We start from the raw sequence: 18,899 nt of genomic DNA, 5'->3' as shown, positions 1-18,899 counted from the left end.
GGAGGGGCGGGAAGACCGGAGCTGTGCGCTAGACCCCCCTCAGCGCCGGGCGGAGCGGGACGGCGGCGGCGCGCCCTCGCGCACGCGCGCTCTCCGGCGGACTCGGGCCTGGAGGGATGCGGGTCCCCCTCGGGGCGGGGGTCGAGGGAGGAGGACTTTTTTCCGCCCCCTTTTGGAACGCGTGCGCGTGCCAGTGTGCACGCGCGCTCGTTCTGGTCGCCCGGGTCAGTCCGCCAGGTGCGGGCCTGCAGGACTAACCGTTCTGTCGGTGGGGTCCTCCCTCATCGTTTTCAACGTAGCTTCCCTGGTCCCCTCTGGGTCTGTTCGTCTGTCTACACGGGAACCCCCGGGTGCCGCCAAGCTCGCTGTCCCTCGTTGGGGAGTCCTGTCGCAGGTAACAGGCGCGGCTCTTGCCTGAAGGAGGCAGACACACCTACCCTCCCGGCCATGCGGATTCCGCGGAGCCAGAACGTGAGGACACGGCTCCGTGTGTTCCTCTCTCCCTCCTAGGAGGCTCCAGACCTGTCCCCGAGACAGGAGCCGCAGAATCACGACCCGCGAAGGCTTCCTGGCAGGCTTTTTCGCTTCCATTCATTCGGTACTGACACAGACTGAGAGTAACTAGTATTTGTTGAGTGCCTACAGCCTGGGAAAATGTCTAGATTTAATCCGCTCGCTGAAATCAGCGAAGATTCGACCTTTAAAAAAACAGCAAAACGGTATTGCTGCTCTCACTCCGTAAGGGTTTCTGAGGCAATCGACTACAATTGCCCAGCCTTCTAAACTCCATGCGTGCGCTTTCTGCTTCAACCTGTTTCCTTGGAAGGTGTTCATTATGACTGACGGGAAGCACATATTTCTTCTTACTGGAGCAGAGCAAAGGGGTCATTCAGTTGCCCATTCATTCAGCAAAAACGTCTTATACATTTAGTCCAAGTCATTGTGATCTCAAGCAGTAATATCTACCAGAAATAGCTACATACACTATTTTACTTTAATTTTTGAGACCGGGTGGCCTGGAACTCACCAAGATTGCCTGCCTTTGCCTCCAGGTGTTGGGATTGCACTATAAAGGCATGGACTATTATACCTGGCCTGGTTTAATTTTTACATAAAACCAGGCTTGTAATCCCAGCACTCACAAGGCTGAGGGTAGGAGGGTTGCTGCACAGGGAGTTCTGGGCCATCCTGGACTACAGAGTTAGAATTCGAGGGAGGGGCATATTTTTATATAAAAACTCCTGAAGCCTACCTCTCCCTGAGACTCTCAGCAGTTAATGGTTGCTGGGGTAGAGACATTTTCTTCAGTGGTACGACCAATGGTAAGTTGCTCATGCCCGTGTAAATAAACCCTCAGCCTTGTTCTTGTAAGTAACTCTAACTAAACCTGCTGGTTCACATAAATAGATAAATAAAATAAATTTTACATACAAAAATTAAGATGATTTTTAATAATGAGCCTTGATACACTCAAATGTCACTTGACTGTAAGTACGTTTACTGTTTCTGTTTTACAATTTAAGTTAATTAAAAATACGAGACACTAAGGAAGTCATTTGTGGCATGACTCTTATGCTAACAAAAGGTTGGAAACTGCCCAGTGTCTGTTAACAAGCCAAATACAGTGGCAGGGGATCTGATTTCAGCACTAGGGGAGTGGAGGCAGGGGGATCAGGAGTTCCTTGGCTACATTGCAAGATTGAGGCTAGCTTAGGCTACATGAGACACACACACACACAGGACCAATGTCTGTTAATGGGAATCTGAGTAAATGATGGGTCATATATCCTGCATCTGGCAACTCTTGCAAAATGAAGTGTAGCTCTATATTAATATGAACTAATCTCTAGATAGAGTGAGAATGTATGTATACTGTATCCAGCATGTATGTAGAGAAATGTATGTTATACTTGTGTATGTACAGAACACCTTTAGAAAGATGCAAACAGGACATCACCAGATGATCTTTGTGAACTAGAAACAGAACAGGTGACCAAGTGTGAAGTAGTGACTTTCTTCTGTTTATATGGCCCTTAGAATCCCAATATTTTTTCCACGTTCATCTTAAAAAGTTAATTAAGGGAGAATAATAAATAAGTCATAGTACCATCCTAAGAATTAAATAGGGGCTGGAAAGATGGCTCAGAGGTTAAAAGCACATACATTCTTTCAGAGAACCAGTTTCCTACATCCTGTTGAGCAGTTCACAATTGTCTATAACTCAAGTTCCAGGAGATCTGCCAACACACTCTTCTGGCCTCTTCCCAGAGCACCTGCATTCGTGTGCACATAATTTTTAAAAATACAATTAAAACAGTTTTAGTCAAATGCCTCTGTTTTACTGTTACTACTGTTAGCTCCCATTGGTCAGCATATACCCTTTCTAGTACTTGGTGGCCTTGTGAGTGCCGGGCAGTATTCCCAGGGGTCTAATCTAACTCTTCTATTCCCTGGAAGCTAGCCCATTGTATTACTGGGTGTTTGTCTGCCATAGCGAAAGTTCAGTGCATCCCAGCCCTTTGACTCTGCCTACAGTCCATGGTAGCGCTCCCAGACCCTGTGGACAAACATCATCAGTAATGCCACTCAAAGAACAAGTAAGCCAAGGTGGCCTCTCTAGTCTTGCAGTCAACTATTTAGGCCCTTCCAGTCCCAGCTAGACTTCCTACACTGTTGTCCCCAAATGTGAAACCTACCTGGAAGGCAAGGCCTTTTAATTCATTCAGAGTCCCCTCTCAGTATGGAACACACATGACCCTCCTTTTGGGGTGGTCACCTCTTATTATATATACACATAGTATTTTTTAGTCTTCCTTCCTAAAATTGAATCACAAAAGTCAGGCATGATAGCCAGCTCCTCAAGAGGTTGAGGCAGGAGGACCATTTGAATCCAAAGTTCAAGACTAGCCTGAGCACACATGCTCAAATGCAAATAAGTGTGCACACACGCCAAGGACACCGAATGTTACTGGTGGAATTTAAGTTTCAAACAAAGGCTGCAGAAAAGTTTTAATTAACTCCAATTGTCCCATTGCTAGACAGTTTTGTGACTATTTGCTGACGTCTCCTTTTCCCGATAAAGTCAGTGCAGCAAGAAGTCTCTGTCTCATAGGCTGTTAGACTCTGGGAACGTGAAGCCTGAGTGCCCCAGGCTTGCAGTGTGGTGGAGTATAGTGCCCCCTGCTGTCAGCTCTCTCATGCCACCCAAGCAAAAGGAAAACGGGAGGAAATAGCATATCTTAGTCCCAAATACTCTGTCTCATAAGTACTCTGACTACAGACTGTCACCAGCAAATCATTTCTGAGTTACCAAGTTGTTCGTCAATACCATTGGAACCAATTCCTCCAGAACCCTTTCCAGACTTGTTTTTAGGGATTAGCCCTGAGATTAGGGATGGAGTTGGGAAGGGTTTAGGGGAGAGGTTTCCTCTGGGTCACCTGATGAATACGTTCAAAGTGGGAGTGACAGAAAACACAAACTTTGGTGGAGACTCACTTGCCCCACCCCAGACCCAGCAGAGATTCCCCAAAAGGCCCCGACTGTGCATTTTCATAGGCTGGTGAAAAGAAGTGGAACTCAATGGGTATATACAGAACAATGGGAGCTAATGGTAATGACTGCAAATTTGCCACACATGACATCTCAGTGGTTCTGGGGACTTAAGGAGGACCTAGTGGGGTACATTGTAGGTGTGAGGCTGGCCCACAGGCCTTTTACTGGTGTACAGGATTGGAAGCAGATCACACTGGTTCCTCCAAGGTGACCAGAGGGGAATGAAATGGAAGACAATGTGGAAACACGTTATGAGTTAGAGAGCACAGAGAACCAAGATGCCGAGGCCAAGGCCCACTACCAGTCCCCATTAACTACTCCTGAGTGGATTTGGGGGCAAAAACTTCCTTATTATGGGCTTGCAGAACCTCCTTATGTGATATAGATAAATTCAGAACTGTGGATTGGCTGTTAGTCTTGATTGGGGTGGAGTGGGGGTGTCAGTCACATATTAGTCCTGGCTGGCCTGGAACTCTATTTAACCCAGGATAGCCTAACACCCAATCAGTATCCTGTTCTGCCTCAGTCTCCCAAGTACTGTAATTACAGGTAGTCTTGAACACATCTCTCTCTTCTCCATATTCATGGAAGCTTTCTCACAGACCCCCACCCACTCTACATTTATGTTTTGCCTGCTGCTTCCTCTCAGATCCAGGCTAGTCTGTACAAACTAAGCTTAGCCATATTGGGAACTCTGCTGACTTGGCTTCAAAAGACCCAAGCCATTCTGACTGTGAACTCTAACAGCTTTCTGAACCACGGGTCTTCCACTTTAGTGTGCAAGCGATCAGCTAGAGAGCTTGTTAAAAGCCAAGTTATCATTGGGTCTTATATAGGAGTCTAGAACGCAGTAAGGGCTGGGGTTTGATCCAAGGAAATTTGCCCTTCCTTCTTTCCTGCTCCTCCTCTTTTTCTTGGGGGAGGAGGCATTTGAGAAAGGGTCTTTCTACACAGCCTTAGCTGTCCTCAGACTCATTATGCAGATTAGGCTGACCTTGAACTCACAAAGACCTGCCCTTCTCTACCTCCAGAGTGCTGGGAATATAGGCATGTGCCATTGCCCCCGGGCTAAAGGGGCTCGTACTGCTATGCGGTCCAACAGGTTCCTAAAACATTGCTTTGGGAATCATTTCTCTGACGAAATAGTCCTTCACCCGGCAGGCACTTGGCCTTTGTTGCCCTCTGCTGGCCAGACTATAAACTCAGGGTCATGTTTAGAGAGCCACTGAGAGTAGGAAAGGGGGAAGGGGAAGACCGCAGACAGGAGAGGGAGGGGAGTGGAGGGGAGGAGAACAGGAAGGGACTAAAGAGGAAAGAAACAGAAGCTCAAGGCAGCCTAGAGTCAGCCGTGGTTGGCTGCTGCTGCTTCAGGCTAGACTCACAAGGATTTTCTCAGGAAATCTGTCTGATCTTTGCAACAGTCTTGCAAAGCAAGCAAGATTGGCATTTTTCTTTTTACAAAGGAGGAAAAGCTCCATGGCAGAGTATCCTCCTAGCATGCATGAAGCCCTGGGTTCCATCCCTAGCATTGCATAAACCAGGCATGAAGTCTTCTCTGCTATATAGGAAGTTCAAAGCCAGTTGAGGATGCATAAGGTCATCACAAAACAAAGCAAAACCCAAAACATGAGTCCATAGTTCTTGCCTTCTGACTCCTAGCCCATGAAAGCATCCCTCTTTTGGATACCCACAGATTTGCAAGCAACGGTCCGGAGGATGACCAGAGGAAAAATCAAGCAATGCCTTCTACTAGACTCATTCCCAAGTGGAATCAGTTTTTGCTCTCTGTGAATGAAGCCATTCAAAAAAACAAGGTAAGGCATGTGTTTTTAGGGCATTGACATATTATTGGTTGGCCTCTATCTACCTTATGGTAATGGGCACTTCAAAAAGAGCCATATATGGTCTATGAAAGCAAGAAGAAAGCAGGGCAGACCACTAAGACAGTTGTCACCTCAACAGAAGTGAGTGGCACCAATTTCTAAATAACTCTACAGACATAATGATAGTGGGACATAAACATTTGGGAACATTGTCAGAGGAACTACCCTGTGGGTAGAGAAATTTTCTGAAAGGGAAGAGTGTTTTAGACCCTGTTCTGTTGCTGTGAAGAGACACCACAACCAAGGCAACTCTTAGGAAAGGAAGCATTTAATTGGGGGCTTTCTTGTAGTTTTAGAGGGTGAGTCCATCTTCACGATGGCAGGGAGCATGGCAGCAGGCAGGCATGGTGCTGGAGAAGGAGCTGAGAACTACATTGTGATCTTTGCAGCAGGCAAAGAGAGACTGGGCCTGGCATAAGCTTCTGAAGTGCTTCCTCCGGCAAGGACACACCTACTCCCTCCCAAACTCTTCACCTGGTGACTAAGCATGCAAATATATGAGCTTCCCGGTGCCAGTCTCATTCAAACCACCACAAAGAACAAGGCATCAGAGAGAACATTTGCTAACCTCAGCTTTGCTATGGCCAGCTCTGTGCATGGTTCACATACATGTTTTATCTCTGTGGAATAATACACACCTTGTCTGTGCTGTCTTTTGGCCAGATAAAGTGTCCCCGAAGTGTTTGTTTGGGTAGGGTTTTTGTTGTTGTTGTTGGTTTTGTTTTTTGTTCTTTGAGACAGGGTTTCTCTGTGTAGCTCTGGCTTTCCTAGAACTTACTCTGTAGACCAGGCTGGTCTCAAACTCACAGAGATCTCTCTGCCTCTGCCTCCCCAGTGCTGGGATCAAAGGCATGCGTCACCATTTCCTGGCTTGTGCAGGTTTTTTAAAAAAGAATTTACTTTTATTGTATGTGTTACGTTTTGCCTGCATGTGCATGCAGTGCCCGTGGAGGGCAGAAGAGGGCATTGGATTATTGGAACTAGAATTACAGGCAATTGTGAGCTACAGTGTGGGTGCTGGGAACTTGAACTAGGCTCTCTGCAAGAGCAACCAGTGCACTTAACTGTTGAGCCATCTCTCCAGCCCCTTATTTGTATAGTTTTGATCTTTAATAATTTTAAGCTATATGGACTTTGGGGGTGTTCTGTTACATTGCATGTGGCTCTAGGGTCATGTACTTGTTTGATTAATCTGTTAAAGGTTGTGTCCTTTCTGGCCCATGCACCTTTTAGATGTGGAGATGTTAGAGGATGGGTATGGCTAACTACACCTTCAGAAGAACATAATTTTCTCCTGTGCTTACACCATACAACTTGGTCATCTAGAGCCTGTCCAAGTGTGGTTCCATTGTGTGTTGGGGGACTTCTTGTAAAGTATGTCATAGCTGTGCACATGTGAATGGAATGGGAGGGGGAGGAGGGAAGGGCATGCAGAGTTGGCTCTCTGTTGCTGTGACAAAACATTGACCAAAGGAAAGTTGAGAAGAATGGGTTATTTCGTCTTACAGGGCATCACCAAGGGAAGCCGAGTTAGGGGCTCAAGGTGGGCAAGTGAAGCAGAAGCCTATGGAGGAACACAGCTTACTGGCTTATTCCCTCTGGTTTGCTCAATTAGCTTTTTCTCACATCCTACCTGCCCAGGAATGTTCTGCTCTCAGTGGGATGGGCCCTGATACATCAATTAGCAATCCAGAAATTGCCCTGTAGACATACCCACAGGTAAATCTGACTGAGGCAAGCCTTCCATTTTTGAATACCTCTCTTTCCAGGTGTGTAAAGTAGACAGCCAGGATTAGCCATCACAGTATAATTTAGGGAAATGCTGCAATTGTGACTCTGTTCTTGTTGTTTTTGTTTTTTCCAGACAAGGTTTCTCTGTGAGGCCCTGGATGTCCTGGAATTTGCTCTGTAGACCAGGCTTGCTGTGGGATGTTCTCTATGCTGTGAATGTGTTGCTCTGATTGGTTAATAAATAAAGTACTGATTGGCCAGTAGCCAGGCAGGAAGTATAGGCTGGACAAAGAGAGAGGAGAATTCTGGGAACAGGAAGGCTGAGTGAGGAGACGCTGTCAGCCGCCACCATGAGAAGCGAGATGTAAAGTACCAGTAAGCCACGAGCCATGTGGCAACTTATAGATTAATAGAAATGGGTTAATTTAAGATATAAGAACTAGATAGCAAGAAGCCTGCCGTGGCCATACAGTTTATAAGTAATATAAGTCTCTGTGTGTTTACTTGGCTGCGGGACTGGCAGGTGAGAGAGATTTGTCCTGACCATGGCAGTAAAACTTCAGCTACAGGCTGGCCTCGAACTCATGGGGATTGGTCTGGCTCTGCCTCCTGAGTGCTGGGATTAAAGGCGGGCGAGTGCCACCACCGCCTGGCTCTTTTTTTTTTTTTCTCTTTAAAAACAATATGTTAGTGCCTAAGCACCAGTCTATGCCACGTCTCTCCCCAGAAACCATCGGTGGATGAAAAGAGCGACGCGGTTGTGCTGAGTGACCGATCCAAGATACTGTTCAAAGAGTCTCGATACCCTCAGCCAATGCCGCGCATTTGCCATTATTTCATTGAAGCTGACTTCTTCGCCTCCCTCTCCTGGGTGACGACCTACACAAAAGAAACACTGGTGAGACAGCCTTCCTCCCTTCTCAGCCCTCCGATGGCCATGCCCTTAGAGCTCTCAACGGAAAAAGGAAGGGCCACCCCTTGAATGAATAGGATCCAGATGCAGGATTGCCCTTCATCCTTTGTCTGTTTGCATTCTTCGCTTGGTGTAGATTTCATGATTTCCCTAAGTAAGTTGAGGTGAGTGAAAGGATTCAAGGCTTCCTCCCTCTATCCTCTCTCCAGCTCCCTAGAAGGTAAACATTATTCTAGTCTTCTGATAGCTAGCTCCTTAGCAAAATAACCCAACAAGGAAACCTGATGTGAGGCCACACATCCGTCATCCCAGCACTCAGCAGCCTGGGATGTTCCTTTCATAGCAGGAGGATCATGAGATCATGAGTGTGGGCTACAAAGCAAGACCCTGTCAAAAATAAACAAATAAATAGAAGGAGGAGGAGGTGGTCAACCTGGTCCATACAGTGAATTCTAAGTCAGCCAGGGCTACATAGGGAGGCCCTGTCAAAAGAAGAAAAAAGCAGCCGGGGTGGGGGGTGGGGGGAGTGGGGGCGGAGTGGGGGTGGGGGTGGGGGTGGGGGCGCACACCTTTAATCCCAACACTGGGAGGCAGAGGCAGGTGGATCTCTGTGAGTTCACGGTCAGCCCGGTTTACGGAGTGAGTTCAGGACAGCCAGTGCTACAAAAAGGACTAGCTTAGCTAAATGTTGGGCTCTCTTCTCCTCTCCTGTCTTGTGTTGTCTTGCAGGCTGTAGTATGGATGAAGAACAAAACCGACGACATGGTTGAAAAGAGAACATTCCCAATGACTGAGGGACTGCCACCCATCCAGTCAATAGTCCACACAGGGTCCTTTCATCTCATAGTGACCTACTGTGGTGACATGATTCTGAGGCTCTTTGGGGACCATTTTAGGGCATTTAAACCCCTGTGTACTGTGCCCTGCCGCTTTGATATCAGCTGTCTCTGCTATGATCCAGAAACACAGATGCTTCTGTCTGGCATCGTTGGGGGAGTGGTCACCTGGACCATTGAACAAAGTGGAAAGGGTCTAGAAATGGTGCAGATGTTTCCCATACCTGGTGATGAGCTGGTCCAGAATATCGTCCTGAATGGCCCCAAAGGCTGCCTTGTCGCTCTCTGTGAAACTGTGCTAAGAGTCCTTGATCGCCAGGGCTTCGGTCATCTGGTCGAGGTGCAGAGGTTCACAACCACTAATAGTGGCTCTCCCATCACCTGCTGCCTCGTAGGTCTTGATAAGAACCTTATCTATGCTGGGAACAAGGCTGGGGAAGTCCATGTATGGAACCTGAGCAAGAGCCTGTCTCTCCACAGCTTTAGGGCCCATCCCTCACTAGTGGTGTGTATACACAACCGGTTAGAGGCCCACACCCTGCTGACAGCTGGCAAGGAAGGCGTAATCAAGGAGTGGAATCTTACTTCAGGGACCCTGCTTCGGCGACTTGAACTTGGTGAGGTGCTCTACAGGCTCCAGTTTATCGACAACAATACTTTCTTCTGCCAGACGACTCATAATTTTTCCTTGCACCGTCTGCCCTGCTTTTACAGCCTCTTCAACGTCTGTGGTTCCGCTCCCCAACAGTTACGTCGAATCTACTGTAAAGACAACTGCTTCCGGATCTTGTGCACGACTGAGGACGGTCTGTTGCGCTTTTTGTCTCCTGTAACAGGGGATCTCTTGGTTATCACCTGGCCTTTCTCAGTCCTCGACAGGGCTGTGGATTGGGCCTACGATCCGGGGAGAGAGGAGCTCGTGGTGGCAACAGGCACCTCAGAGGTGGTGGTGTTTGACACAAGCCGCAACCCTTGCCCAGTCAAGTATATGTTGTGCACCTCACCAGATGTTCAGGACTTTGTCCAGTGCCTGGCTTATGGGAATTTCCATCTGGGGCGGGGGCTGGAAGGACTGATAATCTCTGGGCATCAGAGTGGTACGATAAGAGTGCTTTCGCAGCACAGCTGTGCCAGAATCGAGAAAGTCATGCACTTTGGGGCTGTACTGGCTCTGTCAGCACTCTATGGAGGGATTTTGAGTAGCCGAGAAAACTCTCTACTTTGTTCCTATGGGATAGATGACTACATCCAGCTGTCAGAAGCCGTGCTCACTGGGACCAGATTACAACTGCGGACCCTGGCTAGCATTCTCAGCAGCTGTCACCTAAAACACCTGGTCCTCTTACCAAAGGCTGTAGGTGCCATTACAGACACCAACTGCCTACGGCTCTGGAAGTTCCACGATTTCCTGTCCTTTGAGACCAGACAAGGTACCCGATTCATAGAGACATTGCCTCTGCACCAGTGCACCATCACCTCCTTTGACGTCTGCTTGCCCTTGAGTCTCTTTGTCACAGGTGGCTCCGATGGCTCTGTCCGCATCTGGGACTTCCATGGGAAACTTATAGCCATGCTGGACTCATCGCTGCAGTTTGGCGCGCTCTGCTTTGCAAATGACCGGGCTGACCTGCTGGTGACTTTCAACCAGAGTATTTATCTGGTGTCCTGCTTAGAATTGCTCCCCACATCCATGCTCTCTCGCCTTGCCCTTATGAGCATAACAGATGACATGGTAGAAATCCCAGTTCCTTTTGCACCAAGCTTCTTCTTATCCTTTGAGACCATATTTGTGCCTAAGTATAGCTACCAAGATCAACGGAGACAGGACCTAGAAGGCCTGGCAAGCCTTGTCAATAAGCGGGCCATTGCCTTTGACCTTCTTGTGCCACATGTCATAGAAGAAGAAGACGATGGGAGCACTGTGTTACTGAGCACTCCCCGGCATGATTCTTTGGAGGGAACTGACATGGCGAAGACAAGCAAGCAACCCCAAAGTCATTATGTGTCTCCTCCTCAGTTACATATGACTGCCTGGGACGGACTCAACCCCTATCAGATCATACGCTGCTACTTTGGTCAGGGAAAGAAATGGCTTCTTGCTCCTGATTGCTACATCCCCAATTCCGTGATCCGTGCCCGTCTTTGGCCAGAGGGCTGCCCAATATTCCTACAGTGCAGCCTGCACTCACCACAGCGGGATCTGGACTGGGAAAAGGATCAGCCGTTCTTCTGGCACAGCAGGATAAGAGCTACAAGTAAAACAGATCGTGTTCTGGAGAAAGAGGATAAAAGCTTCCTAGAAATGAGATTAACTAAGGATATCACTTACAGTGTCCTAACAGATGCAGCAAATCGCAGTTGGCTGGGGAAAAAGATGAGTGAACTAGCCATTAGTAGCCTGGTTGAGGCAATTCTCAACATTATGACCCATGCCAACCCGCTGAAGTACCAATGCTGTATTGGTGCATTAGGACAAATCTTCGCCGCTTACCAGGTGTCCCCAACCCTGCGCTCTGAGACAGCACACCGTCTGCTAGACGACACAACCCATTCCAATCCATTTATCCGAGAACTAGCCTGGGAAGGGCTGAAGCGTCTGGGGATGATTACTCATCTCTTTGCTTTACCTCTGGCCCAGGGATTAATGGACAAGGACCCAAGAGTGAGGAATAAAGCCATGACCCTCATGCCTGAGATTGGAATCCATTCAAAGAGCTCACTCTTACACCTCATGCAGAAACCAGACATTTTCCGGGATCTGCAGTGAGTTGCATGTGCTACCTTGATTCTTTACCACCATCTTCTTTTCCCCACTCCAAGTGTTCCCTTCTTTTTCTTTGCTAGCTCTTTATCCGTGATCATTATCACTCCCAATGGCTCCTTCTTCTCTTTCATAACCCCTATTGATTCCTAGACTCTCTGATGCCCTCAGCGGCTTCACTCTTGCTTCTCCATGTCTTTTCTGTCTCCTAACTTCTTGGTGTTGCAGCTTGCACCCTGTCCTCTCAATCTGCAGCGCCCCCTGGACGGCGCAGCCTCATCGCTGGTCTCTTGGCTCCCTAGACCTTCTCTCTCCTCATTTGGGTGTCTGTATGGTGCGCTGCCGTTCTTTGTCCCTCTGCCAAACCCTTGTTTGCTCTGTAGCAGTTCTTCCCTCCTGTTCCCCACTGGTGCCTGATTCAACAGTCTGTTCTCTCCTTGACTTTCATAGGCAAGAGATGATTGGGGAGGAGTCCCTGGACCATCTTCTGGGGATGCGGCCCACAGACATTCAAATCCTCATTACTCAAGTAGAACGGCGATTACATGAGAACCTGTCAATGTCTAAATACGATAAAAAGCCTGATTTATTTTCAGATCTCCCAGGGTTTACTGAACCTATTAAGTCCACTTCCTTGCTAGATATCTCAGCTCTGGCAGAACCTGAGGTCAAGCCCAGCAAAAGCCAAAGACGGGTCCGAACAGCTGGTAAAAAGCATGGTATGTATGAGGCAATTGGGCGCGTGTTTGGGTTCCTAGGAGAAAGGCTAGTTAGGACTAGAGAGGGCCCTAAGATACAAGGTGGGGAGACAAATGAGAGAATTATTCTAGGAAGGAACTATACAGATCCTGGAGGGCCTCAAGTCCCTGCCTCACCTTGGGTAAGGAGGTACAGCCTGGGAACACACCTACCAAGGAAAATGCCTTTTTTTTTAAAAAAAAAAAAAAAAGGCAGGCCCCTTGGGGGCTGGAGAGATGGCTTAGTGGTTAAGAGCACTGACTGCTCTGCCAGAGGACTCTGGTTCAATTCCCAGCACCCACATGGCAGCTCACAACTGTCTGTAACTTCAGTTCCTGAGACCCAGCACCCATGGCAAAACACCAATGTATGTGAAATAAAAATAAATAAATTAAAAAAAAAAAAAGACAGGCCCCATCTTTCTCTGTACTCTTGAGTAAGAGTTCCATTTACCCACCAGGCTTTTCCTCACTTCCATATCTTGATTTTTCCTGCAGCCCGGAAGTTGTTGCGAGGTCTCAGAAAAGCAAAGGAAGCAGCTAAACAGAGGAGACAAGAGGAGACCATCGATCAGGGTGAGGCTGAACAGGCGGAGGACCTCACAGCTGGGAGCCCGGTAAAGAGCCCCAAAGACACTGACGTTTCAGAGAAAGATCTCTTGAAGGATCACATTTCTGTAGCCATGAAATTGAAGAAAAAGCTGAAAATCTCAGACAAGAAAGCTCTAAAACTCAGCAAGCGCAAGAAGAAAAAAATTGAATCTGAAGTTGCAGTTGTAGGTGAGGAAATCTTGCCTCCAGTAGTGGAACCTCCGCCACTGAGGAGAAGGCCAGGAACTTCCAAGCGGGGAATTGGGGGGACTCCTGGTAGGGTTCTCACTGCAGATAGTGAATGGCGGGATGATCTCTGTCGGCTCATGAACCTGAGGATAGCTGGTTCCCAGACTCAGATGATGGATGACCTCAGCAATGAACTACTGGCTACTGCCCAGGAGGTGCTGCTGGGCAAGCACCCGAGCTGGGAACTCTTCAGGGAGATCTGCCCGCTGGTGGAGGAAGAAGAGAGAGGTGGGGCTGAGGAGGGATGGGAAGGAGCCTCGCAAGAGGAAAGACCAGCTTTTCTTCAGGAAGAGGAGGAGGAGGGGGAGGAGGAAGAGGAAAAATCAGTTTTTCTTCATGAAGAAGAAGAAGAGGAGGAGGAGGAGGAGGAAGAGATGCCAGAAAAAGACCAGGAAACAAAGGAGGGGGAGGGAGGCACTCACAAAAAGGGCAGAAAGAAAGAAGTGGCTTTCCTAGAACCAGGCGAGTCAGTCAGAGGCAAGGGGAAGCTCAGGAAGGAGGGAAAGAAAGCCAAGAAGGCGGCTAAGCAGGAGAAAATGAAAGAAGGTCTGAAAGAGAAGACGGTCTCCAAGGAGGAGCTGACGGTGATTCTAAGATTAGAGGAAATGGCGGAAGGAGAAGAGGAAGTGGCCGAAGGAGAAGAGGAAGTGGCCGAAGCAGAAGAAACACCAAAGCGGGAAGAGAGAAGGCTGTCTTGGCAAGAGTGGAAGAGGTCTTGGGATGAGTGGCAAAAAGTCCAGCATCAAAGGTCAATAGCTTGGGAAGAATGGAAAAAAGAATGGGACAGGAAGCTTTTGGAAGAACAGGAGAAACTCCGGGCTCAAGGCAAGCTACAACCCGAGCCCCTGCCGAGTGAGGGAGTAGAGGAAGTGGAGAAGAAGAGGTTGAATTGGGATGAATGGAAACAGGTCTGGGAAAAGACCTTAACGAAGACCAAAGCGGAGATGGAGTTGGACATGGGGGAAGCGCTGTCCGAGGAGTCAGAGGAGTCAGAGGAAGAAGGTGAAGAAGAGCTTCTGACAGAAGAGCAGAAACTGATCCGAGAGGCGCAGAGAGAGGCCAGGGCACAGTGGAAACAAGCCCGCGCTGAAAGGGAGCGGGCCAGAGAGCGGAGCTTGCTAGCAAAAGAAGAGGAGAAGCTCGCACAAGAGGAGAAAAGGTTGGCCCAGGAAGAGAGAAAGCTGGCCCAAGAGCATGTGAAAAGGGCTGCCGCCAGGGCCAGACTGTCCTACTCAGAGATGGCCCTGGGCGAGAAAGAGGAGAAGCTGGCGCAGGAAGAGGAGCTTCTAAGTCAACAAGCGGAGCAGCTGGCCCAGAAAAAAAGGAAACTGGCCAGGAAGTTGGAGAAACTGGCTCGTGAAGAAGAAAGGGTCGCCAAGAAAATGGCGAAAGTGGCCGAGGTGAATGTAGTGCTGGCCCAGAAAGCGGAAGCCCTTGCCCAGAAGGAGCTGAATCTGGACTGGCAGGCAAAGGAGCTGAAAGAAGAGGAGAAGAGCCTGGAATGGGACAGGCGGGAGCTGGCCTGGAAAGGAGATGAGCTCAACGAGGAAGAAGAGAGACTGGACGAGAAGAGGGAGACGCTGGCGGCGGAGGAGGAGAGGCTGGACTGGTACGAGGAGACTCTGACCATGGAGGAGAAGAAGCTGGCCCAGGAGGAAGAATTGCTGATGGAGGAAGAGAAGAAACTGGCCCAGAAGGAAGACAGAGTGCTCGAGGAGGAGACACTGTTGGAGAGAAGGGAGAGACTGAGGGAGAGGAAAGGAAAGCTGGCCCGGGACAAGGAGGGAATGGCCCGGAAAAAGAAAGAACTGGGAGAAAAGAAGAACAGACTGGCCCAGGCAGAAGCTACTCTGGCCCAAGAAAAGCACATGCTGCTTCTGGAGAAGGAGAGGCTGGCTGAGAGGGAGACGGCTCTCCAGGACAACGAAGACAAGCTCCTCAAGGGGAGAGAGCAGATACAGGACACAAAGCACAAACTGGAGATGTACAAGGAGAAACTGGTTCACGTAGCGAAGAGACTGGAGGAGGAGAAACAGGACCTGCAGCAGAGGAGAGAGAAGCTGGCCGAAGCCGAGAGGAATCTGGAGGAGGCAGATATGATTCTGGCGGAAAAACAAGGGAAATTGGCCCAGGAGAAAATGAAGTTCGCTGATGAAATGAAGGTGTTAATGGAGAAAAGCAAACTCTTCAGAGAGGAGGCCGAGATTGCCGAAGAAGGAATGGCACTGACCGCGGAAATGAAGAAGCTGGCTGAGGAGAAGATGAAGCTGGCAGAGGAGGCAGAACTGCCCTCCAGGAGAGGGACCGGAGAAGAAATCGTGAAGCGGAGAAGGCTGACTGAGAATGTCGTCAGCCTGATGAAGAAGAGGGTGTCCCTGGAGGAGAAGATTCTGGTGTACGAGGACAGACTGCTGGCTACGAAGGAAAAGAACCATGCCAGAGAGAAACTGGAGCTTTCCAGAGGACAGAGGATGCGTGCCCATGAAGAAAGGAAGTTAGCCAAAGCAGTGAGGAGAATGGGTAAAGAGAGGGGTGTTTCCAGGGAGCTAGCCCAGTCCAGAAAATCCTTAAAGGCACTTCAGAAGCTCGTCAGCAAAGAAAGGAAAATGACCCAGAAAGAGACAAAGATAACAAAGATCAAACGGTCACTGTTGGTTAAGGAGGACCGGCTAAGTACGGAGGAGAATCGACTCGATGTGAAGGAGTTGGATGCGTCTGAAGAACAGCCGGAAGTAATCGAGGATGAGAAGAAGCTGGCTAAGATGCAGAGACGTCTGGCCAAGCAGATGAGGAGGCTGGAGAGGCAGGAGCAAAGAGTGGCCGAAGAAGAGAGTGAATTTGACTATCAGGTCGAGTTCTCGGAGGAGGACGAAGACCTTGAGGCAGAGGAAGAAGATCTCAACGTTGAAAAACTGTGGGGAAAGAGAACGGCCTCGATGGAACCTCTTCCTGGAACTGGGAAGTTTTATGATCTATTAGAACAGGTAGTCCATAAAGAGAGCTTTTCCAAGGAAATGGAAAGCCTGTTAGATGAAGTAGACGTAGAGCGAGAGAGTTCGTATGAGGAAGAGAGGGAAGAGTGGGAGGAAGAAGAAGAGGAGGAAGAAGAGGCGAGGGAGCAGAAAGAAGAGGTGGAGGAGGAGGTGGAGGAGGAAGAGGAAGAGGAAGAGAAGGAAATGGAGGAGAAGAGAAAAAAGAGAAAAAAGAAGCGGCGAAAGGTAGTGGGGCAGGAGAAAGAGAAGGAGGAGATAGGAAAGAAAGAGAAAAAGGTGAGGAAGGCACATGAGGAGGAAGAGGCCGAAGAAAGCATGAGTGAGGAAGAGATGGAAAGTGTGAGTGAAGAGGAAGAGGAAGAAGAGAAACACAGATTGGAAGAGGCGAGGGAGGAAGAGGTGGTCAAAAGAGAGAAGCCGCTGCCTCCACAGCGCCTACAAAGAAGGGAACTCTTCCCTCCCATTGGACGAGGACTCTCTGGGCTCAGAGGGAGTGCTATGAGGCTGGGGCCGCTGAAAAGCCCTCTTGAAAAACCGACTCCAGTAGCTGATGAGGCGGAAAGGAAGAGGCCATCGCTACTAGAAGTGAAGGAGCAAACGTTGGGGGAAGAAATTGCTCCTGTATTTGAACCGTCCAAGATATCCCTAAGGACGATGTTGATGGATAAACAGAGGGAACTGTTGGAGAAATATAAACTGGGACCTCCACACCTTTGGGATGCAGTCTCAGAGTATGAACCCACAGCCGTGATGAAACCACTCACGTCTCGAGTGGTTAGAAGGGCCATACAAACTCACAGAGTCCAACACGAAACATCCCAAACCAAGTGGCTTGTGAAGCATCATCCTCCGGCAAGACCAGCAACGGGACAGGTGCCTCTCCCTGAAATCTTGACAGAGGAACAACATCCAGAGGCAGGCCTCTCAAACTTAGAATGGGTGTACAAAGTCTTAGAAAAGATGGCGGCAGGAGAAGAGCTTCCTAGAGATAGTTTCCACAAATTGTGTCAGCTCCTCAGAGACCTCACCTCAACGGGAGACCTGGAGTGGTTACACCTGGCCGTACTCGAAGCCATCGTGCACCGCCACAAGCAGATTGTGGACTCTCGAAGCACAGTGACTTCCAAACCTAGCAGGGAACCCATGAGCCCCAAACACCTGAAAGTGATTCCTCCTATAAAGGGAAAGGAAACGGAAAGCTGGCAGAAACCTTCAGCTGTCCCCATACCAGGGTTCCCACTACCTACCAAGGGGGTTACAGACCCAAAGGCTTTATACTGGCATCTTCTAGGAGAGCCATACAGAAGTGCACGGATGCAGCATTTATCCAGTGTTCTTGAGGAAATGGAGACACAATCTTTTGATCCTACCACAGGAGATATTTTGGCCGGTGCCCATTCTTCCATGAACAAACAAACCTTGGCACTGATGTTTCAAAAGGACCTCTGGGATCTTAAAGGTAAAAGCAGGTATCCCAAACTGCCTAAGTTGGAGAAAAAGCCTCTCTCAAAAAAAAGGGAAGAGGTGCCTCCATGGGAGACGTTTGTGGCGCTCTACCATGTTTTGCAGATGCTACAGCAGCGGTATGCCAAAGACATGACTACTTGGATGGAAAAGTTTTACCAGCTCATGGACCTGTACCAGATTAAGTCCCCCCGAATCCAGAGGCTGCTGCAGGACCTGCTGCTGAGAAAACAGCCCCAGTCCCAAGAGTTCGTCTCCAAGGAGACTCTCAGGGCCGTGGAGCTAGTGCCCGGGGAGCGGCTATTATACTGCTTGGTTTGTGGTGGCTCCCATCCCCGAAAATTCCCTCTGGAGTTCCGGGAAGTGGTACCTCTCCCTGAGCAGAATAATGTGCACACCATTCATCCCAAAGGCATTGCCAAGTATGGGATCCTTGAACTTGCCTGGAAGAGCCTGCCCCAAGCTGATATTCACCTCACCAAGAAAGCACCCCACCTTATGGTTCCCACTCCCTAACTTGGGACTGGCTACCCATGTTATTGTTCCCATTCCCTAACTTGGGACAGACTAAATGTCAAGAGTTTTAATTCTCAAATGGAGAAAGGCCTGGTCATCGGAAACTAGACCTTTATCTCCAGAGCCCACACAGAGGTAGAGCAAGGTCGAAGTTGTCGTTGGTTTTTTGTTCCCCCCTACCCAACTCTAGAAGCCAGTTTCTGTATGTGGAATAAAGAGAAGATTCTTATTTGCAACAAACTTTGATGTGTCTCTTTAACCCAAAAGTTTCTCCAACATCACCAGGGAAGCCAGTCTTGTCTGAGGGTGGGAAAACTTCCCCAAAGCCAGTGGTGTATACCCTGTAAAGGTGAGGAAGCCAGAGAGACTTCCTTTGTCCTCTTCCTTCCTCGCCTCCCACAGTTTATCCTAAAGAATAGAGAAAAGGAAATTCCTGAAGATACTGTGTTACTATGACAAGTATTGATAATTGTGGGGAAAGATGGAATTTAAAATTAGAAGACTGAGAGCCAGGCATGGTGGTGAACACTTTTCATCCCAGCACTCGGGGGGGGGGGGGGGGGGTGGTGGTGGTGGTGGTGGTGGTGGTGGCAGTAGGGGCAGAGGCAGGTGGATCTCTGTGAGTCCCAGCTCAGTCTGGTCTACAGAGTGAGTGCCAAGACAGCCAGGGCT

At 48.9% G+C, this 18,899-nt stretch overlaps 1 protein-coding gene across 2 annotated transcripts; it reads left to right on the top strand.

Annotated features, from left to right (window-relative positions):
* The first annotated feature begins 283 nt into the window (after positions 1 to 283).
* Wdr87 (WD repeat domain 87) lies at positions 284 to 18,476 on the top strand. 2 transcript variants are annotated; one of them, XM_052713631.1, is made up of 6 exons: positions 284 to 394; positions 5,247 to 5,367; positions 7,895 to 8,065; positions 8,810 to 11,679; positions 12,128 to 12,396; positions 12,913 to 18,476. In XM_052713631.1, the coding sequence occupies exons 2-6, from the start codon at positions 5,293 to 5,295 to the stop codon at positions 18,225 to 18,227; spliced, it is 8,700 nt and encodes a 2,899-aa protein (XP_052569591.1). In that variant the 5' UTR covers positions 284 to 394; positions 5,247 to 5,292; the 3' UTR covers positions 18,228 to 18,476. The 2 variants fall into 2 exon arrangements, with proteins under 2 accessions (XP_052569591.1, XP_052569590.1); XM_052713630.1 differs by lacking the exon at positions 284 to 394 and adding an exon at positions 1,234 to 1,322.
* The last annotated feature ends 423 nt before the right edge of the window (positions 18,477 to 18,899 follow it).

Source organism: Peromyscus californicus, unplaced genomic scaffold (genome assembly GCF_007827085.1).
Source record: "Peromyscus californicus insignis strain IS unplaced genomic scaffold, ASM782708v3 Scaffold_4__1_contigs__length_199733344, whole genome shotgun sequence".
Taxonomy (NCBI): Eukaryota; Metazoa; Chordata; class Mammalia; order Rodentia; family Cricetidae; genus Peromyscus; species Peromyscus californicus.
This window is presented reverse-complemented; position numbering and strand designations above follow the sequence as displayed.

Coding starts and splice junctions, on each gene's coding strand:
- Wdr87 (XM_052713631.1), top strand. CDS start 5,293: ATGCCTTCTACTAGACTCATTCCCAAGTGGAATCAGTTTTTGCTCTCT. Junction 5,368..7,894: donor AAGCCATTCAAAAAAACAAG/GTAAGGCATGTG, acceptor GTCTCTCCCCAG/AAACCATCGGTGGATGAAAA. Junction 8,066..8,809: donor CCTACACAAAAGAAACACTG/GTGAGACAGCCT, acceptor GTTGTCTTGCAG/GCTGTAGTATGGATGAAGAA.